Raw genomic sequence first — 18,937 nt, 5'->3', positions numbered from 1 at the left:
TCACTGCTTTTTTTGAGTAAATGCACTTATCACAGTGAAGAGTTGAAGAAGAAAGAAGAGCAGCAACATAGAATCATGATTGAACTCAACACTTCTCTTTGAATAAGTTGGTATATAAGCTCAGAAATGGGCATGAATGATAAAGAGAAGGCAGATATGTGAATACCTAGATAGTTATATATATATATATATATATATCATCTGATATGAAATAAAGAGACATGTAGATAGCTGAAGCAGAGCTGTTAGATAAACTCAAGAAAGTTTGAATTAGAGAAACACTTCTTTCAAGAAAAAAAAGAAGATTAATATTTTCAATTTCACTCTCTATATATGAAATTCTGATCAATCTCAGACACTAATTAATAAACAGATTTTAACTAAAAAAAGCAGTTCTTCACAGCTTTGTATTGTATTTTTGAACACTCACCTGCATCTCAACATAGATCAATTTCTCTCTTTTTCTTTGTTTTTTTATATACTCTGCAATGTCGCAGATTACTGTCTATATATACTCATCTCAACTATTATAACCATACCTGTGTGTGTTGGCTATATATTTAGCACCCAATATATTCCCCCCTTCTTCCTTCGGAGCTCTAATGAATTTCCATTGTTTCTCTCCCAGGTGTGACAAGACAGAGCTAGAAAAATATTTCCGCCTGTCAAACGTTGTTGGGCGGCGGACCCCAAGCGGCAGGTGAGCGGCTGAATTCGGTGCTTAGCTCCTCTCCCTCCACCCCCACCCCACCGTAACCTAACTCCCAAGGTTTGCTTCCAATGTTCTGTCTGCTATTACACTTTTAGCCCATACTACGCTGTAGCGTATCTGTGCTGAGAGATGAAGGTGATGATGATGACGATGATGATGATGGCGCTAATTATGAGCGAGGTTAAAGTTCTCTTGTCTCGGTGACGAAACACTCATACATAGTTTATGAAAATAGTTAGAGATCTCTGCCACTCTGCCCTCTGTCTGCCAATTCTCTCTGAGACCTCTGCCTGTAAAAGGGGGTTGAAGATTGAAAGATTTACTCGCTTTTTTTTTGTCTGCCTGCCTGCCTACCTTGTAGCTCCTCAAGATGTCTCAAAGAGATCTATCTATATTATACCATCTCAAGCGGATATATAATCATATTCCTGCAAACCAAGCAGAGCAAGCACTTTCTTTCTCAGGCATGGGGGCCAAATGTGAATAGTGAGCCAATTTAGGTATGCCTGCATCAACTCAAAACACATTGAGAGGCCCCGAGTAGACAGATTGAAACTTTGTGATAATATGAAAACTTCTAACAAAAATAGCAAGAGCTAAAACAAGTGCCATACACAGTTGATGTCTTCAAGGATATAGAGAAAAAGAAGAAACATCAAACAGATTCAAATCATCATCATCACCATCACCATCATCATTATTCACATTTGAGAAGCAGCAGTAGGAGCAAAATTATGAGCAGAAGCAGCAGCAACAGCAGTAGAAGTAGGAGCAGACAGCCCAGCAGCTGCCTTATCAAACCTCGTGCTGGCATAAGGATCTGGAGATCCGCGTACAACACATTGATAGTAATAGAAAAGGTACCCACAAAAGATTCTGGTCGGGTCATAATGGGCTTTTACCCTGCAATCTTCCAGCTTCGAACACTCTTCATCAGTCTTGCAGAGGAAATAGCTCGCGCAGAATTGCACCTGCGGGTCCAGATCGGAGAGTCCCGTGCGGTAGGGTGGTTGTTCTAACCCTTTTGAGTGCGCGGCAATTGCGGGGGTGGCCCATGCAAGGGGCGCGAGTGCGGCAAGTGCGCTGAGGGCGAGGGGGAAGGGGAACTTCATTTCTTCATTTATTTCTTCCCCGTGGTCCGTGGTATGGTATGTCCTAATAGGTTCTCGTAACATGAGCAGTGCTTGGATTCGTGTGTGCGGCGAGAGGACGGACCAGATAACCTATTATGGCAGACTGTATGATGGAACGATAACAGGAGGTGACCTGGCTGAATATAAGATTGGACAATGGGGGAGGGGGGAAGAGGGGAGGACGACTTCCTTTATGCAACTTATCTCTTACAACTTAGATCTTACAAGTCTCTTCAATATCCTACAGATGAACCAATGGTTCAAAAACTCTGGGTGTTTTTGTTGGTTCCGGGTCCGCTGGAGAACCACCAGCAGTGCAGATGAACGGATTCTCTAATCATCATAGCACTCCCGAAGCTTCAACCCCAACCCAGCCCTGGGGGGTTGCATATACGGCAGGCAGATATGATGATGAGAGGACGAGCCGTGGCAACAAAAGCAACTGTTAGTCAGCCTAGCCCCTGGCCAAGCAATAGTGGAAGGAAAAAGCTCTTGAAGGCTTTTTACTTTCTTTCTCCCTTATTATGGGGATGAATAGCTTTTCTTTCCATTATTATTTCCGTGTTCCTGTTCCCGAGGTTCTTTGCTTCAGTCGTGTGAGTCGTTAAGCTGGTGACCAGAGCAAGTGCGAGAACACCTAGGCAAGCTGGGAGACACTTGAAGAGCTGCTCTCAATAGCTAACTGATTCTTAAAAGGTTTCCTCTCCAGCACACACAGAGAGAGAGTGAGGTGTGTGTGTGTGTGTTTGCTGAAAACAGAAGAGAGAAGTAAAAAAAACACGATGAGGAAACAAGTGCATATGAAAGGGGAGAGGATAAGCACACGACATGAATTTACCATGAGCCAAGAAGAATATTTCTTTTTGCGCCATGGCTCTTGCTTCACGTTCCCGGCACTTGTTGAAACCTGACGCAGTTTAAGTTCCAAGCTATCATAGATGGATAGTGGGTGGGGCCGGGAGTAATATCCCGGCCTGTCTGCGCACTAAGCTACAGTCCGTAGCTCGGATGCTCCGTACTGTACTGTCACAGCCGATCCTGTTAATTCCGAAGGCCCTCACGGCTGTCCAATTACATAGTACGACCCGCGTTAACTACTTCTCGGTCGGTGGAGACTGCCTAGTTACTCCGTAGAGAGACATGCATGATAGGACGCGGCTGATACATGCCATGCCATGGATGGCTCCTGCCACCCACCAGTCTGAGGAATCTCCCGATTGGCTCAATAATCGGCAAAGCCCGCACCACCCGCTAGGTAGCCGGGGCCTAGATGGTTTGTAAGCTACCGCTCACCGGCAACCTCTGGTCGGACCCTCGGTTAGGCTTGCCTTTTGTACGTGGGCAAATCCTGGGCCCTAGGGGATAGAAGGGTCTTTGTGGGGCAACTCAGGGCTGGCCATAGGCCATTTAGAGGGGAAGATGTGGTAATTATCATTATTTATTAATATTATTATTATTTCGATGAGCACGGGATCTGCGGGTGGATTTTAAGTTTACATACCATTTGTGGATTATCTGGGGAAGTTGAACCTGAAGATAACATCCATGGTCATATTCTCTTATACGACGTACTTAATCAAAAAGGCGGAGCGATGCATTGTTAGCGGACAGGAACAGCGATAGTAACCATGGTTTTTGCCCAGTGTCTGCATTATTGCTTGCAGAAAATGGCCTGCCGGACGGATTGATGTTGTGACTTGGTCCGTGTATGTATGTATGACTGGCAGGCAAGGGGAGATCACTATTCCGTAGTTGGTTGAGCAATGCAGACAGGTTTCAACATTGATAGATTTCCTGCTGCAACGTGCATGTACCCAATATTCCTTCCACCAGATCACTTCCATTGAAGGTTCCATTTGATGATGATATATGCTTAGCTTATGATGGGCCAGTGGAGGATTTGAGACCACGTGAGATAAAACTTCAGGGACTTATTATCTGCTGAGGTCTCCTTCGACCTGTCCCAACGGACCCAACACGATGAAACATTGAAAGGTGATAAACTGCGGCTTGTTGGCTCCGGATCGGATAACCATCCCATATGTATGTACATGTACGTCAAGTTCATGTGCTGCTTTATCTTCACTTGATTGCCAGCGAGCAGCTAGTTATTGGCTCTTATTGACAAAGTCATTCAGAGCTACAATTGATGCCAGCTTGATGTATTGTACAGTATGTACTCCGTATTTTGATTACGCGGCGTATTCAGGTCAGACGGGGTCGAGCAGCTCATTTGCTCTCCACAAAAACGCATCTGTGCGTAAATCAGATCACTCACCCACCCCACAAACCTTGAGGGGGCTACTTGATTTACCGTGTGGGGTATGTTTAGGCGCGTTCAACGGGAAGGGAAACCATACGCAGTACATACGGAGTACAAGTGCCAGGACGGAAACGACCAGAACGCACCCGCAGCTCGCCATCTCAGTTCCTACGGCAGCCTATAACCCACATTTGAGTCAAATGGAATTTTTTGGATGTTTTTCAGTATAATAAGCTTAATTCCACATAATACTCATTATATAGACACACCCCAATTACACTAGTTCTACTGTAGTTAGTATATTACAATATATGATTTAGTTCATCTTGACTTTCTGTCTATAAGCTTCATCTCATAAATCTCTCAAATTCAGGTATAGAGATACCCAGGTATAGAGACTCTCAGTATAGAGGCTCTGGGGTATAGAGACCCCCAGATTAATAAAAACCACCAGATATAACTCAGAGTATCTCAGGCTTGGCAGAATTAGCGCGAGTCTTTCTGCCCCTCTTTTCTGATTTCTGATTGGTGCCTAACTGCCATTGCGAACTTTTGATTGGTTCAAAAAGGCGGCCAGGAAAATGACACTAATTGTGCCTGGCCCCGATAGAGAGGTCTCTGAGTCGAGGCCTTCTCAATGTGGGGTCTTGATTTCAACCTTAATTACTAATACAATCAGCTTCAATCAATGCGTGCTCATTGTAACGCTAATGCTGCAGTATAAAATACCTATGTGACCCAGATGTCACTCTGGGCTGCCGTAGTTCCACCTCAGCTCCAGGTCGTAAATCGTAGACCCTGTTCAAGGGCAGAGTGAGTCGTGGCCGCAGAGTGGTCAGTCCGCTGTTTCAACCTTGTCCAGCGCATGGCCTGCAGATCATCACCCAATAATAATCCTTCTCAACCTGCTTGTCTCGCCTCACACTAAAGTCAGGAGTACGTACTGCACATATACAGGGGTGAAGCGAGGTACGTACCGTACACCTCCAATAATAATATAATAATAGTACAGTGTACAGAGTAGTTGGAAAGAAAAAAGCCCGTCGCGAGTTGCCGCAATTTTTTCCCCAATCCGATCCGTCCTAGACCCAAAATAGCGCTCGCTCTTGACGGACCGCTTCTTTACTTCCTTGTGAAGGCGGAGGCGGAGGCTTGGGGTTGAGTGAATTTTTCAACAATAACCCCCACAAGCAAGCTGGGGTGAGGAATGAGACAGTCCAAAAGTCAGGCAGGGTTCACGGACATAGTACCACTTTTTTTTTTTTCCGGGTTACGAAGCAGGTACCAGGCTGCTTTTTGAGTGAGAACTCGTGTTGGGATTTTTTTTCCCCCCCCCCCCCCCCAATTCCCTTTCCCTTCCCCCCCCCCCCTCAGCTTCCAAGGCCCACCCCAGGTCTCTTGCTTCCACGTGATGGATCCCTTTACTCCAAAAGGTGCCGTATATACCCTGCTTCCATTTTTCCTCCCCCCCAGCGCGCGCCTATTTTGTTTCGTTAGGCCTGTGAGAGCTAATCTCTAGGTCTGATATCCCTTATTAGCCGGCTATGGTCATTATCTCGCGCATTCGTTCGTCGGTGTACCGCAAGTCACTCGTCTGGACGAGCACCGGGTACTGAAAGAGAGCCGCCATGACCGCCGCGAAATCGACACCATGCAATTTATTGCAGCAAACACAACCATCCCCGTGCCGAAAATCTACAACACAAAGTTCGACAAGGAGAAACATATCTCCTACATCGTGATGGAATACATAGACGGCGAACCCCTGAACAAAGCCTGGATAAACCTAACCCAGGACCAGAAAGTCTCCACCTGCAACCAGCTAGTCGATTACCTCACCCAGCTCCAAATGTTGACAGGTGAGCGCATTGAAGCTGTGAACAGCTCTACTGTGCGCGTTGGCCTATACGAATCCCGCTGGGGCGGGCCCTTCGACAGCGAAAAGGAATTCAACGACTTCCTCGCCCAGGGCCTGCAGCAGCACAACCTAACGGACAACCACGCCATCCATTTCGCACACGGCAATCTCAGCCCCCGGAATATCATGGTCAACAAGTGCGGCCGCATCACTGCCATTCTGGACTGGGAGTGGGCCGGCTGGTTCCCGCAGTACTGGGATGTTGTCCGCATGCTCGTGGATATCCCGGGCAAGAGGCAGATGCCAGATTATGCGGAGCATCTTCGGGCCACGTTACCGTACTTGTATAAGGAGGAGTACTCGGCAATGCTGGATGTGTTTCGGGGGAGATCTTCGGGCCCTCATGGGGGAATGCCTGCTCATGCCACGTCTCGTTCCAGGTGATATCGGCCCCACCCCCCTTCTCCTGGTTTTCATTCTTTAATGTGATCATGATGTGCGCACCTGAGCTGTGGGAAGGCTAGGCCTTGTAGGTTATTTATTAATTAAAACCCCTTTTTGTGCATGAAGATGGCTTCTGGTTTTTTTTTTGTGTGGGTGGTTGATCTGTTGCATCACTGCGTTGACTTATCGAGGAAACTGCATGTTCTTCTCTCTTACGATCTCTGCTGTTCGCACTGCGATTTTGATGCTGTGAGGATTGAGTGGCGTTAGGATATTTTACTCGATTTCATGATTATATGATAGCTAAAAATAATTTTGTTCAAGATATTTTTTATTATCTCTCTCTATATATAATTTTACACATAACCATACATAGTTAACAGTAAACTAGCGGGATTACTAAAATTCGAGCCAATGGATGTAGAAGTGACAAAAAGCAAAAGGCAGCAAACAAATAGAAGCATTGTACATATTTATTTATCGTAGAGTATATACCAATGTTGCCCAATCGTCCAGACACAGCAACTCAACAAAACAAATCCTTGAAAGATAGACCCAGCTTTGGATCGGGAGTCTATATTTAGAGCCCATGCGATATTTCTTGGCGCGATCTGCATACATGTATAACTCTCGGCTCCCGCCTGTGACAATCAGGGGACCGGCAGGCAGATTTATCATTTTGCCATTCCAACCGATCAAGTCATTGGAAAAGATTGTTCAAAGGATTTAATATTTTTTATTCTACTCACTCTTCCTCAGTAATATTCAGACAATAATCGTACTGTACATGGATATAGGGCGACGACACCGGAACTTGAAAATGTAAGTTATATGTGGGAGGAAAAGGGGTAAGTAAGTAAAAGGGGTAAGAAAAAGGGGTTTGGGGAAATAAAATCAACCCCCGCCCCGCCCCGCCCCTCATCTTATTCCGAATCGAAACCCGCCTTTCACCCACGATAATCCACCGTCAACTCCCCATTAAAGACATCCCGCCCATCAAACGCAAAACTCCCACACCGTCTACACCCATGCCTATACAGGCCCCGAACATAGTGGCGCAACTGCAACACCGGAATCTCCGAGTTCGTATGCTGCGTGTACGCACACAGCCGGCCCCTGCCATTGCCATTGCCATTGCCATTGCCATTGGGGGTGCCGGGAGTGCAGCAGGCGATTTCCTGGCCCGGCTTGAATTTTTTGTAGGTGGGCATTCTGGCGATTGTCGCCTCGAGCTCGCTGAGCTGGCAGCCGGTGGTGTTGCATTCGTCTTTGCCACGGCAGTTGGTTCCTAGGGCTGTGGTGGAGGTGGAGGTGGAGAGGAGAGCGAGGGCGGCGGTGGAGAGGATGGTGGTGATTTTCATAGTTGGTTGGTGGTTGTTGGTAGCTAGCTTTCTGCTCTTATCTATCTGTGGTTGGTTGGTTTGCAATTGGTTTGATACAGTGTGTGTGTGGTGTAGGTGTATCTTTCTTCAAGATATCGTTTCTCGTTTCCTGTTCTTGGGCTTTTCAAAAAATCACTCAATCGAATCCCTCAATTCTGCTTATTATACATTCTGAATAAAGAATCCAGCCATGGAGGAGCCGTTCTCAGTATCGCATCGGCTGTATTTATACCCTCTTTTCTCAGTCCTCGCCTTCCCCGAAGAAATCTAGCCAAGGTCATCAACAAACGTTCAAATGTTCTGATTTTACAAACCTGTCATTTCCCGACTTCTCGCTCATGCACACAGAGTATACTGAAGGTTAAAAACGCTTGTATATTTATATACCTATGTCCGACTATCGCCGGGGTAGCTGCTGCTGATGTCGTTTGTTCCTTCGGAGATGGGGTGGATATTTTTACAACCAGAGCCGTGCTAAACAGTCTGGTTCGGGGAGTTGCTACCTTTTTTTAAAAGGAAGAGACAGATTCGTAGGAAAAATGGGTTATTGCAGCATTTCGTTTGCTTTTTATTAGGTTATAATCAATTTAGAAATATTACTGATGTTCTGTCTATGTCCTGTCCTATGCTTTGTATAGAATAGAGATGACTAAGTGATCTCATGAGCACAGTAGAAATTTAATAATAATAATAGGACTAGATCAGACATTGATAGGCTAGTTAGATAGGTTAGTTAGTTAGGTTAGTTAGATCTTAGTTATTTCGTCGATTAAAAAGATCATATGTGAACTCGATTATCTTGTCATCTGCTGCTTGATATTGAAAGTCTACCTTCTATACTTAAAGTTAGTCTCTTACTGGGGGAATGAATGGGGGAAAAAGGTAAGGTGGAGATAATCAAAACTTGAACGGGATGAGGATAAAAGCTACTGTGATACGGAATTAATGTATGCCAGATATCAGTAAGTATAACTATTGCTCTCAATTTCAAAGCAATGGACATGCCCGATGCTCTCGCAATTGTAGAAGCAGTACGCAATTTGTACCCGCATCGAATACCTGGCTGTACTGGGAGGGAGGCAGTGGGTGAGTGTCAGTTCAATTTTGCAGTCTGGTCTGAGTTTGCCGTCGAGCTGGCCGTTACCTCACTTTCTCGGAATCAGCTATTATTTTTACAAGCTGCACCAGACGAAATGTATGGACCTTACCTCGTGATAGACCGTCTATATTCATTCCATGTGATTTGTTTAAGAAAATCTCGAAAAATCCGAAACACATAAGCCTGTCGAACACCTGTAAAGCGTAATGAATATCCCCATTGCAAGAACCTCCTGGGCATAGTTGAAGGGAACAATGCGTTTGAGATAAGGGAAATAATCCCGTAGCCCAGGGTTTTCAGAGAGTATCCTACTACGATCCAGTATTCAGGGTACCAGCCTGCCCGGTCCCAGTCCAGCACGGCTTTAACCTCCCCACTATCCACATCAACCATGATATTGCGTGGTGAGAAATCGCCATGTGCAAAATGGATCTCATGGTTATCTTTCATTCCAGATCTTGCGTAGTGTTTAAAGAGGAGATGGATATTTGGGATCATTTAACCCAACAAGGAAGTCGTTGAATTCTTTCTCAGAATCGAATGGTCCACCTCGACGAGGAAATCGAAGCCCGACTGTTACCGGACCGCCATTTGCAGACTCAATCAGAGCCGGCGTTGTCGTGGGTCTAAGTTTTTGCACGTTGGGAGAGGAAGCCGCGGAGCTGATGACAGATGAACATCTGCTTATTGTGTGAGAGTTTTCCCCAGACTTTGCCAAGGGGTTTGCTGGGGATGTATTCCATGACAATTTGAGAAGCATCAGTCCGTCCTGTTGCCAGATCATATGGTCTTGTAGACTTTTGGGACTGGGATCGTGGTGTTGGCAGCGACAAATTTCATGGCTTCAGTTTCAGTGGAATTAGTGATTGCAGATTTCAGTATCCTGTGCTCATCGAGGCGGATGATTTTGGGCATGTCTGGAAAGAAAGCGTAGATCACTTGTCCGTAGCCATCTGTTTTATGGTTATCAAAACTATCCTTGAGATAAAGAAGTATGGAGGCAGATGCTAAAGCCCAACAATACGCACCTTTGGGAGTGAACGGGTCTGGCTCCATGTTTGCTGGTGAAGCGCTTATGTCTGAATCTTTGTCTGAATCTCTGTCCCTGTAATAGCTGAATGGGAGACAGCTGGTTACTTGGTTGTGAAGGGGATGTGGTCTCAATTTGTAGGCAGTTTTGGTTTCTCGCTACTTGCAGGTACCTATTAATAGGTTGGTGCAGTCGCACCATTGTACGGAGTACGGAGTAAGAGAAAGGAAGATCAGGGCTTCAAGAAGGAGTTGAAGAGAACAAGGAATGGATGGCAAGAGGTAGAGCGGACACGTGAACAAGACGGGGTGGAAGTAGGGGGGTGCGCTACAGACAGTATCAGAGTGGTATATATATAAATACGGAGTATACATGTACATGTACATACATATATATAATATGTTAACATCATTATTGAAAATTGTTATTCTGATAGTTAGAGGTTGAACCATGGAACAATCCAATATGTGTCAACAAAAGGTACTCAGATGCTTGTACGGAGTAGAAACTTATAGATATAATAGACAGTGAGAAATCCCAGAATTTAAAAGAATTTATATTTAATCTGACTATTGACTGTAGAAAAGGTGAAAACCACACTAAAATTTAGTATGATTTTCCACCTATTAGATCTGGAATATATTTTCTAAGTGTTTATATACAGTTTGAATTGCTGAAGATATTCATGTTTTTTTCAAGAAGTATCTTTTCTATTGTGGACTCATACAGAGTACTCTGTACAAAAGGTACCTTTTTCATTACAGTGATATTTTTAACACACTCACTATTAATAATGAGACAAGTAGTGAGTGCACTTAGCACAGTTATTATGTATGTTATCTCTGTGTGAAGCAAGTAGGGATATAAATAGCTTCTTTTCTATTTATTTTTAGATGAAATAATGAGGTGAATAGAATCATTCATTAATATTCACTCTTTTGCATATTCTCTCTTCTCTAGAAGCTGTCCAGGCATTTGTTTTGCTTTGCTTTGCTTCTTCAGACAAGACGAATTACATGTACCATAAATTGAGTTTGAAGTTAAGTTTCGAGTTTTGTTTTCAGCGTCGTTACATTATAGATTATAACTAGCTACTAAGTGCTGGGCATCTTACTAAAATCCACTCCCCGCCGCCGCCTTGCTTGTGGTGAATTTTTCTTTCGGGGTTTGGGACGGGATTTAAATAAAAATCTTCTTCTCTCCTCCAAAGAGGGAAAGGAAAGCAAAAAGAAAAAAGAAAACCATAATAATATACCCGACTCAATAACCAACCCGTTTTGGTTCTTTTTATAACTCTCTGCACTTGTCTGCAGTCACTCAGTTCCCCCCCTTCCCTCCTCACCTAACCCCACAGCTGCATGCAGCCAATTCAATAATTCATCGTCTGGCTGAGAGGAACAGGTTACAAACAAGCAGTCAGCCAACCAGTTCACTATCTATCTATCCATCGCTCGGTCCATCCCCGATAGATCTGAGTTTGACTTGAGGGCTTTGGCTAGCGTGGGTTGGCTAGCTGAGGGTCTGGGGCTGGGGGGGACGGTTGTTTGATTGTGTGCGTGTGCTGAAGAAGCACCGGCTGGGTGTTATTAGTGATTATTCGCGGGAAGGGGAGCGAGATAGGCCAAACTTTAAATGTAGTGCGCTGGGCGGCTGGTAAACTAGGGACCTGGGGAGTTCGCAGTAGTGTACTCCGTACTCCGTACGTACTCCGTATGTGTATGTATGTCCATGTACCTTGATACCCGGATTGCGTTCGAGGGCTCAAGTCGAGTCGCGGATACAGGGAACTACTATATGTACCCGGGTAGTACCAGGACGCAGACGCAGACGCACACATAGGTGCAGACATAGGTGCAGACTCGCAGGGAGAGAAATAGAGCAGATAGAAATAGAGATGAAAATAGACAATATTAATAGAGAGATACGGCGACGAGGACGGCGGGTCCGTGCGTAATTTTAAATACAAAATCTACCGCGATAGATGCAGAATACGGAGTACGGAGTACAAGGGTTGACGGTTTCATGTACTGGTAACTCTTCATGCACGAAGAGTCGAGACAAGACGAGACAAGACGACATGACAGGGGGGCAATAATCAATCGTTAGTTATTTCTACGGAGTACCACCAGGGAGGAAAAAAAAAAAAAAAAAAAAAAAAAAAAAACGTGGGAAGAACCCGCTAGGGTTGTGGTGGGTTGTGGGCCGTGGGCATCACGGCGGGCCACGTCTTTTTTTTTTTTTTTTTTTTGCGGAGTGTGGAGGCGGATGATATCGCATTCAATTGGGGATTGATAATAGTTAAAATCAATAAGTAAAAAGGAGGAGTAAGTTATGAGGGTGAGTATATTATTTATATTTATTCTTGCTATCTTCCTTTTCTTCTTCTTTCTTTTCCATTCTTCGCCTTGCATTTGCGCGATTGAGTGGCTATTGTTCGCCATAATAATCCGAATCCCGCCGCATTCGGTGAGATTGGGGGGGTGGAACACAAAAGCTGAAAGCTAATAAACAACCTAGCTAACCTTAACGGATAAAACAGGGTCTTGTCTGGCACTGCCACGGCCGCGGGTCTTGGATGATGATGGGATGATGGATGATGGTGGTTGAGGGTGCGGCTGCTGCTACTGCGACTCCAGCAGAGCAGGCATGCTCAAGCCATAGTGCAACCAGAGCAGATAATAATCTCATAGATTAAATTTTTACTGTTGCTGCTTGGTCCAATTAATTTTGCTAAATTTGCTGTGCTGGTGGGTGGTGCTGGAGGTTAGTTGTTGATTCTCTCAATAATAGTTAAACAATACTAGCAATAATTATAATATCCAAGCATAGCAAATAATAGATATAAACATCTCTCCAGGGCAAACCCAAAGCGGCGGCCTTGCCTAACCCTTCGCCCTTGGCCAGCCCCGACCGACAGCTCATCCGGGGCATCGCCAGCTTCCACACCCACCACAACCACAACCACAACCACTATCACCACATCCTCCACATCCTCCACATCCTCCACATTCCTCCACATTCCTCCAACTGCCAGTCAGTTCCAGATCATCCTCATCTATTTCCATCTCCCCTCTGCTGCTGCTGCTGCTCCCTCTCTCCCAGTTTTCGCCCAAGCTCTCCAAGCCCAGCTCGCTTTCGTCATTCCGGAGCTCTCTCTGCCTACCCTCCATCTACCCATCCATCCCTCCAGCGAGCCGTCCCAACAACCTCCTTTCCTACCTTCTCCTACAGCCTCATCTCTGCCATAGCCCATTCACTACCACTCAGTCCAACCCTGGCGTCTCTTCTCCTCCCCTCCCCTCCGTTCGCGGATTGTCCCGTTCACTCCGCTCTTCCTCCTCTTCCTACGCATCACCACCATCGTCCGTCTTTCTTCTGTCACTAGCTCTATTCGAACTGTATGTAAATTACCTCGCCTCATCCATGGGCAAAACATGAGAGCCATCATCGCCGCCTCTGCCTTCAATACCTCACCGTTGCTGACCCTTGCCTGCCCTTGCCTTCCCGTGCCGATCCTTTGGCCCCAAAACCATCTCCCTCTCTACCTCTCTCGTTCCATCGAAAAGAAAACCCCAAGAAGGCGAAAAGAAAAAGAAAAAGAAAACGAAAAAGAAAAGAAAAGCTTCCTTTGTACTAACCACCCAGCTCACTCTGTTTTCTCTCGTCTCTAGAATCCGCCAGCTTTAACTCTTCCTCCCCCAGTCAGCCTCCGTCCCGTGGCTTCCTGCCCCAGGTGGCTGGCGGCCCTTGTTTTTGCACATAATATACTCGCAATATTATATATACATACATACTTACATATCCTACCCGGCCAATCCCGACCCAATCGCGCCTATTAGCCTTCTCCGTCCTTGCTACCCGAGCCTGTTGTCGACGCCATATACCTCTTTCCACTCAAGGCCGTGGAGCGCGTTTTTCCTCCATCTTTTTCTATCTCCATAGCATCATCCGGTAAAAACACACCCCGTCTCCTTCCTCCGGTTAGGTGGTTGGCGTCATCGTCGCCAATAGTGTTGGTTTTGTCAGCGGTACTCGAGTTCGGATAAGGATGGGCGGGTGTTGTAGCTCAACTTCCGGCGGCGATGTGGAACAGAAGAAGAGGAGTCAAATGATAGACAAAGGCATTGAGGATGATATGAAGCGATTACGGAGGGAATGCAAGATTCTACTGCTTGGTCCGTAATTTCTGCCTATTTCCCCCCCTAAAACCTATGATAGATTGCACGCGGCTTTGTCAACGGTTGCGATTGATTCCGTCAGTGAGACACACACAGAGAGAGAGAGAAATGCAGAAAGAAAGAGGCAGCGAGGGAATTGTGTTCTGACGGTTCATTTTACAGGTTCGGGAGAGAGCGGGAAATCGACCATCGTAAAGCAGATGAAGATTATTCATCAGAATGGGTATTCTGTGGAGGAGCTTACCATGTGCCGCTCGACAGTTTACAAAAACCTGTTAGATTGCGCAAAGGACCTGATAGGCGCCCTGCACCATTTCGAATTACAACCCTCCAGCCCGAAAGTCAAAGAATACATGGAGTACCTAAACTCATACCAGATCGATCCCGACCCAAACACCCCAATAGATCCGAAAGTGGGCGATGCTGTGACGTATCTGTGGAACGACCCCATCATGCCAACCGTATTAGAGCACCAGAACGAGTTCTATCTCATGGATTCAGCACCTTAGTATGGCCCCTCGCCGACGTTTAGTGGCCCTACCTTTGTTTTATTTAGATGGGCCGTATAGTCTAATAATTTCTCCATAGTTTTTTCGACGAAGCGAAACGTATTACTGCGCCGGACTACATACCCAACGAGGCCGATGTTCTTCGCGCCAGAACTAAGACCACCGGTATATATGAAACCAGGTTTACAATGGGTCAATTGAGTATTCAGTGCGCTTGATCTACCCTACTTTTAACTTGGGAGCGCATAGGCGTTGATATTGACATATTTCTTCCTTACTTTAGCATGTTCGATGTTGGGGGTCAACGGAGCGAACGAAAAAAGTGGATTCACTGTTTTGAAAACGTAACATCGATAATATTCTGCGTTGCATTGAGCGAGTATGATCAAGTGTTGTTGGAAGAAAGTAATCAGGTATGTTGTTTTTCTCCTCGCTCCGCTGCTTTATTTGTGATTTGTCAATTGGTTCTAACCGCGAACCGCAAAAGAACCGCATGATGGAAAGCTTAGTGTTGTTTGACTCTGTTGTTAATTCCCGGTGGTTTATGCGAACGAGTATTATCCTTTTCTTAAACAAGGTCGACCTCTTCAGACAGAAACTCGGCCGGTCCCCGCTTAACAAGTACTTCCCTGATTACTCTGGCGGCAACGACGTTAACCGAGCTGCCAAATACCTCCTATGGAGATTCAATCAAGTAAACCGGGCGCATTTGAATCTCTACCCTCAGTATGTTCTCTTCATGATTTTACGTTCAACATCGATTTTTATATTCCTTTTAGGCGCGTCTCATACCTTTCAACTAACCCTCAATCCCTCCCTTGCTAGCCTCACACAAGCTACCGATACCTCAAACATCCGGCTCGTCTTCGCCGCCGTTAAAGAAACCATTTTGCAAAACGCCCTCAAGGATTCGGGAATACTCTGAAAAACAGAATGTCACTACCACCACCCCTTTGCCTCGATCACGATAAACACCTCTCCCCAACCACCTCCGAAACCAGTCTCAAAATGAAAAAGCCCTAATGCCTTACATGCTTCCATTGATTGGCACTTTAGCGCCATTTTCGATTATTACTTATTTATTCATATTCCTATTTTGCTTCCTCATCTGGGAGCTCGGACGGCGTTTAACTGGGTTTTTGGGAATATTCCGTTGACAACTTTCTTTTTCTTTCTCCTATTTTTGCTTTTTTGGCGCTGTCTGGTATGGCATAACAAACAACAAACCTTCCCCTTCCCACCTCCTTTTTAATCCTTTTACTTCTTTATATTTTTCTATTGCGACACGGCACAACGACGGCAGTTGGATATTTTCCACGGCTTTTTATTTTATTTTCATCTACTATTTATTTTTCTTTTCTTTCCCTTTTTTCTTGGATATTATTTCCATTTCTTCCAAGAAGCCTGCTTTTGATTTCTTAGTCCGATTCTTTGCGCAACCTGTAGTCAGCTTCGTTCATTTTTGTTCCTTTTTCATTGCTCTCTGGTCTGTCTTTTTTTTTAACTACTGTTCTCCTTCCAATTTTCTCTCGTCCCTACGCCTTATTGCGATTTCATTGCGATTTCTTGCTATTTATCAATCTATGTATGTGTCTTCCTGTTACCCCCTATTCCCGATCTCTTTCCTTGATTTCAAATCCACAGACATTTGTTGCGAGCGGTGGGCTGGAAAGAACGGGCTAACCTGGCCTCCCTACCCGTCTTGATATCTACTTCTAGTGCAGGTGTGTGTGTGCAAGTGGTGATTCAGCTTGTGTCCACCACGCCCGGGTTCCTGTCCATGTCCCTTTTGCGAGCAGGTATACTCGAGCGATCGCGCGCATCGTGATCGTGGGGCAATACCTTTTTCGCTGTTACAATCTTCCTTGTCTATATATGTATATGATTTTTATCTGGGGGAGGGGGGAAGGTGGGGTTTTTGCACCCACCATCGATTTCCCGCTGTGTTTGTATAAGCCTATATGTCCGAAGATAACGTTATTGTTCTTGATCCATTATGTAGGAAATCATTCCTATGTTACCTGTCCCTAACCCCTTCATTCTCTGGTTTTTTTCCTCTTTTCTTTTGCTTTTGGTTTTATTTTGCTCTTATGACATTTTTGCCTCGAAGCTGATTTCTTGTTCTGCCTGGATTTGTGTGAGAGTGTGTTTTCTACCTCTGGGCTTTTCCTATTGGGGGCTTTTTCTTTTTTCTTTTTTCTTTTTTTCTTTTTTTCTCTTTTTTGATGGTTTATTTTAACTTTTCTTTGCGCTCTTGCTTGTCTGATATCACTATTTTATGTATGCTGTTACAAGTTATTTACGTTTCGATTTTGCTTTGATTTTTTTTGGCCCTTTTCCATTTCACTTCATCTCGTACCGACACTTGAATTTTTTTTCTTTTTGGCTTGCATCTATGTCAATGCAAGTAACGGCTCTGTTTCTATATTCCTATATCTCCCCACCATATCTCTCTTGACATTTCTACATATACTAATCTTTGTTCACCAGAAAAAAAAGTTTGACCTTTATTTTACTGCTCTCAAACGCTTTTGACTCCCATTTCTTTTATCTTACGTTATTACTTCGCTATTAACTGACCTTTTTTTTTTCCATGAGATATATGTGTGGAGGGTTATTCATTGATTCAGTTCTTCTCCTTTCCATCTGGTTCTTCATCTATGGGTAGATATTTTCTGCTTTGTACCTATTTTATATCGTGATAACAAGAATTTTAATATCATAGCTGATTTACTCTAGTTTTTGGCAGAGTTCAGCTTCTCGATGAAGTTTCCGCTGGCTCACTCACATCAGATACGATACATGCATGGCTTCCTCAGGGGCATTGATTATCCTTATGATCAACTGGCATTGAATTGACGTGCTCCGGAAATGGGTATTCATTGAAATGGTTAGCTTTGGGGTACGCTCGCCGTTACTCTGTCGACTTAAAAAGGTATGATTCTGTTTCCCTATCTGCTTCCGCCTTTTCTCAAGGTCACTACGCTTAGAGTACGTAGCCTTTCACAGTTTCATCCTACCCGAGCTTCCTTTTACAAGTGATTTAAACCCTCTAAAGTCTTTCTCAGCCACCATCTTCAGCACCTGAATATAACTCCTCAACCCGGCGAGGTAAAACCGCACCCCCGACTTCGTCCCGCTTACATTGCTACCAAAAAGCCATGACGCAGTCCCACTAAACAGACTCCCTTCCGCAATCTTCTGGAACGTCTGCAACCACATTTTCTCACTCTCCGCCGTTGCAGTGACTGTACCAGCGCTTCCTCCACCTGTCCCAGCAGCTGCCGCAGCTTTCCTGCTCAACTGAGCTTTTCCAATCAAGAAAGAAATGAAACCTCACTTGCGTCTCGATGGCCGGAGGAACATTAGTGAACGGACCCTGTGGTCCCGTAATCACGAAGAGATTGGGGAAATTGGGGACGGAGATTCCCAGGTAGCTCGTCTGGCCTCCTTCAGCCCAATGTTCCTGTAATGTCTTCCCGCCCACGCCGCGGATTTGTAGTCTGGTGTAGCTGCCATCGACCGCGTCAAAGCCGGTAGCGAACATCACAACATCCAATTCATACTCCGTCCCATCCTGTGTCACAAGGCCCCTTTCTGCGAAGTGTGAAATGGGGTTTCCCGCACCCACGTCGACAATATGGACATTGACCCTATTAAACTGCTCGCAGTAGCCACTATCACAAAGCGGGCGCCGCGCATACCGGTCCGTGGGCATGAGAATCCTCGCCTTCTCCGGACCGTGGACGATCTCTCCAATCTTCTTCCGAATGAAAGTACACGCCGCCTCGTTCGCGACGGGGTTGGTAGAGATGTCGCTAAATCCGCCAAACATGAAATGGAACCCGTTCCCGTGTTCCCACAGCTGCTCGAAGATAGCCTCCCGCTCCGCCTCCGGCACAGACTCGTAGGCGCGCGTCGATTCCTCGAACCCGCAACCGAACAGGGAGTTCTGCACCTGCGCCATGATCGCGTCATAGTCTCGATTGATCTTGGCGCGGTGAGAGGCGCTGACGGGCCCGTCGCCGCTGGAAACAGGTCAGCCTCTTCACTTGGCCCGCAATCGCCGTTATGACCTGTTTGCCCGTGAACCCGGTGCCGATGAGGCCAACGCGCTTATCGCGCACGTCTAGATCCACCGGCCAGGCGGCCGTGTGGCATAGCGTACCCCTGAAATCTCCCATGCAGTGTATGTTCTGGAAATTCTTCTTGGAGAGAAAACCCAGCCCCGTCACTCCACTACATTAGGCGGGGTTTATTGGAAGGGTAATCTTTCTTCTCCCTCTCCCCCCCTCCCCCCCTTCCCCCCTTTCCCCCTTCCCCTTTCCT

The 18,937-nt window shown here is 45.6% G+C and overlaps 7 protein-coding genes across 9 annotated transcripts; 2 read left to right on the top strand and 5 right to left on the bottom strand.

The window, feature by feature from the left end:
* Window positions 1-321: 321 nt before the first annotated feature.
* On the bottom strand, window positions 322-2,733 carry BDBG_03793. Of its 3 annotated transcripts, XM_031721398.1 has the most exons (3): window positions 1,928-2,228; window positions 1,581-1,867; window positions 696-792 (listed from the first exon to the last, which is right to left on the bottom strand). In XM_031721398.1, exons 2-3 carry the CDS (start codon window positions 1,822-1,824, stop codon window positions 758-760), a joined length of 279 nt encoding a protein of 92 aa, XP_031577938.1. In that variant the 5' UTR covers window positions 1,825-1,867; window positions 1,928-2,228; the 3' UTR covers window positions 696-757. The 3 variants fall into 3 exon arrangements, with proteins under 3 accessions (XP_031577937.1, XP_031577936.1, XP_031577938.1); XM_031721397.1 differs by adding an exon at window positions 2,353-2,733 and having other exon boundaries at window positions 322-2,287; XM_031721396.1 differs by having other exon boundaries at window positions 322-2,733.
* Window positions 2,734-4,867: 2,134 nt separating this feature from the next.
* BDBG_03792 (phosphotransferase enzyme family protein) lies at window positions 4,868-6,735 on the top strand. The gene is made up of 2 exons (XM_031721395.1): window positions 4,868-5,541; window positions 5,647-6,735. The coding sequence occupies exons 1-2, from the start codon at window positions 5,520-5,522 to the stop codon at window positions 6,408-6,410; spliced, it is 786 nt and encodes a 261-aa protein (XP_031577935.1). The 5' UTR covers window positions 4,868-5,519; the 3' UTR covers window positions 6,411-6,735.
* A 408-nt stretch (window positions 6,736-7,143) lies between these two features.
* Window positions 7,144-7,836, bottom strand: BDBG_03791 (uncharacterized protein). The gene has a single exon (XM_002625686.2). The coding sequence runs from the start codon at window positions 7,769-7,771 to the stop codon at window positions 7,358-7,360; it is 414 nt and encodes a 137-aa protein (XP_002625732.1). The 5' UTR covers window positions 7,772-7,836; the 3' UTR covers window positions 7,144-7,357.
* Window positions 7,837-8,885: 1,049 nt separating this feature from the next.
* Window positions 8,886-9,947, bottom strand: BDBG_03790 (uncharacterized protein; the record flags this gene model as incomplete). Its single annotated transcript, XM_031721394.1, has 5 exons — window positions 8,886-8,940; window positions 9,001-9,348; window positions 9,395-9,660; window positions 9,690-9,844; window positions 9,920-9,947. 5 exons carry the CDS (start codon window positions 9,945-9,947, stop codon window positions 8,886-8,888), a joined length of 852 nt encoding a protein of 283 aa, XP_031577934.1.
* Window positions 9,948-12,348: 2,401 nt separating this feature from the next.
* BDBG_03789 (guanine nucleotide-binding protein alpha-3 subunit) lies at window positions 12,349-18,917 on the top strand. Its single transcript, XM_002625684.2, has 9 exons — window positions 12,349-12,684; window positions 12,751-13,319; window positions 13,593-14,096; window positions 14,262-14,607; window positions 14,688-14,816; window positions 14,892-15,021; window positions 15,096-15,334; window positions 15,434-17,543; window positions 17,677-18,917. Exons 3-8 carry the CDS (start codon window positions 13,970-13,972, stop codon window positions 15,531-15,533), a joined length of 1,071 nt encoding a protein of 356 aa, XP_002625730.1. The 5' UTR covers window positions 12,349-12,684; window positions 12,751-13,319; window positions 13,593-13,969; the 3' UTR covers window positions 15,534-17,543; window positions 17,677-18,917.
* BDBG_16891 (uncharacterized protein) lies at window positions 17,612-18,575 on the bottom strand (the record flags this gene model as incomplete). Its single annotated transcript, XM_031724748.1, has 2 exons — window positions 17,612-17,911; window positions 17,949-18,575. 2 exons carry the CDS (start codon window positions 18,573-18,575, stop codon window positions 17,612-17,614), a joined length of 927 nt encoding a protein of 308 aa, XP_031577933.1.
* BDBG_16890 (uncharacterized protein) lies at window positions 18,583-18,792 on the bottom strand (the record flags this gene model as incomplete). The annotated part of the gene is made up of 1 exon (XM_031724747.1): window positions 18,583-18,792. The coding sequence occupies one exon, from the start codon at window positions 18,790-18,792 to the stop codon at window positions 18,583-18,585; it is 210 nt and encodes a 69-aa protein (XP_031577932.1).
* Window positions 18,918-18,937: the final 20 nt, after the last annotated feature.

This window comes from Blastomyces gilchristii (genome assembly GCF_000003855.2).
Source record: "Blastomyces gilchristii SLH14081 genomic scaffold supercont1.6, whole genome shotgun sequence".
NCBI classification, from domain to species: Eukaryota; Fungi; Ascomycota; class Eurotiomycetes; order Onygenales; family Ajellomycetaceae; genus Blastomyces; species Blastomyces gilchristii.
Note: the sequence above shows the minus strand (reverse complement) of the source record. Positions and strands in the feature narration are given on the sequence as shown.

Bases quoted from the DNA above. Each gene is read 5' to 3' on its own strand.
- BDBG_03789 (XM_002625684.2), top strand. From the start codon at position 13,970: ATGGGCGGGTGTTGTAGCTCAACTTCCGGCGGCGATGTGGAACAGAAG. The intron at 14,817-14,891 runs GTGCGCTTGATC...TCCTTACTTTAG, and splicing joins ATGGGTCAATTGAGTATTCA to CATGTTCGATGTTGGGGGTC. The intron at 15,022-15,095 runs GTATGTTGTTTT...GAACCGCAAAAG, and splicing joins TGTTGGAAGAAAGTAATCAG to AACCGCATGATGGAAAGCTT.
- BDBG_03791 (XM_002625686.2), bottom strand. From the start codon at position 7,771: ATGAAAATCACCACCATCCTCTCCACCGCCGCCCTCGCTCTCCTCTCC.
- BDBG_03792 (XM_031721395.1), top strand. From the start codon at position 5,520: ATGGATCCCTTTACTCCAAAAG. The intron at 5,542-5,646 runs GTGCCGTATATA...ATCCCTTATTAG, and splicing joins GGATCCCTTTACTCCAAAAG to CCGGCTATGGTCATTATCTC.
- BDBG_03793 (XM_031721396.1), bottom strand. From the start codon at position 1,887: ATGTTACGAGAACCTATTAGGACATACCATACCACGGACCACGGGGAA.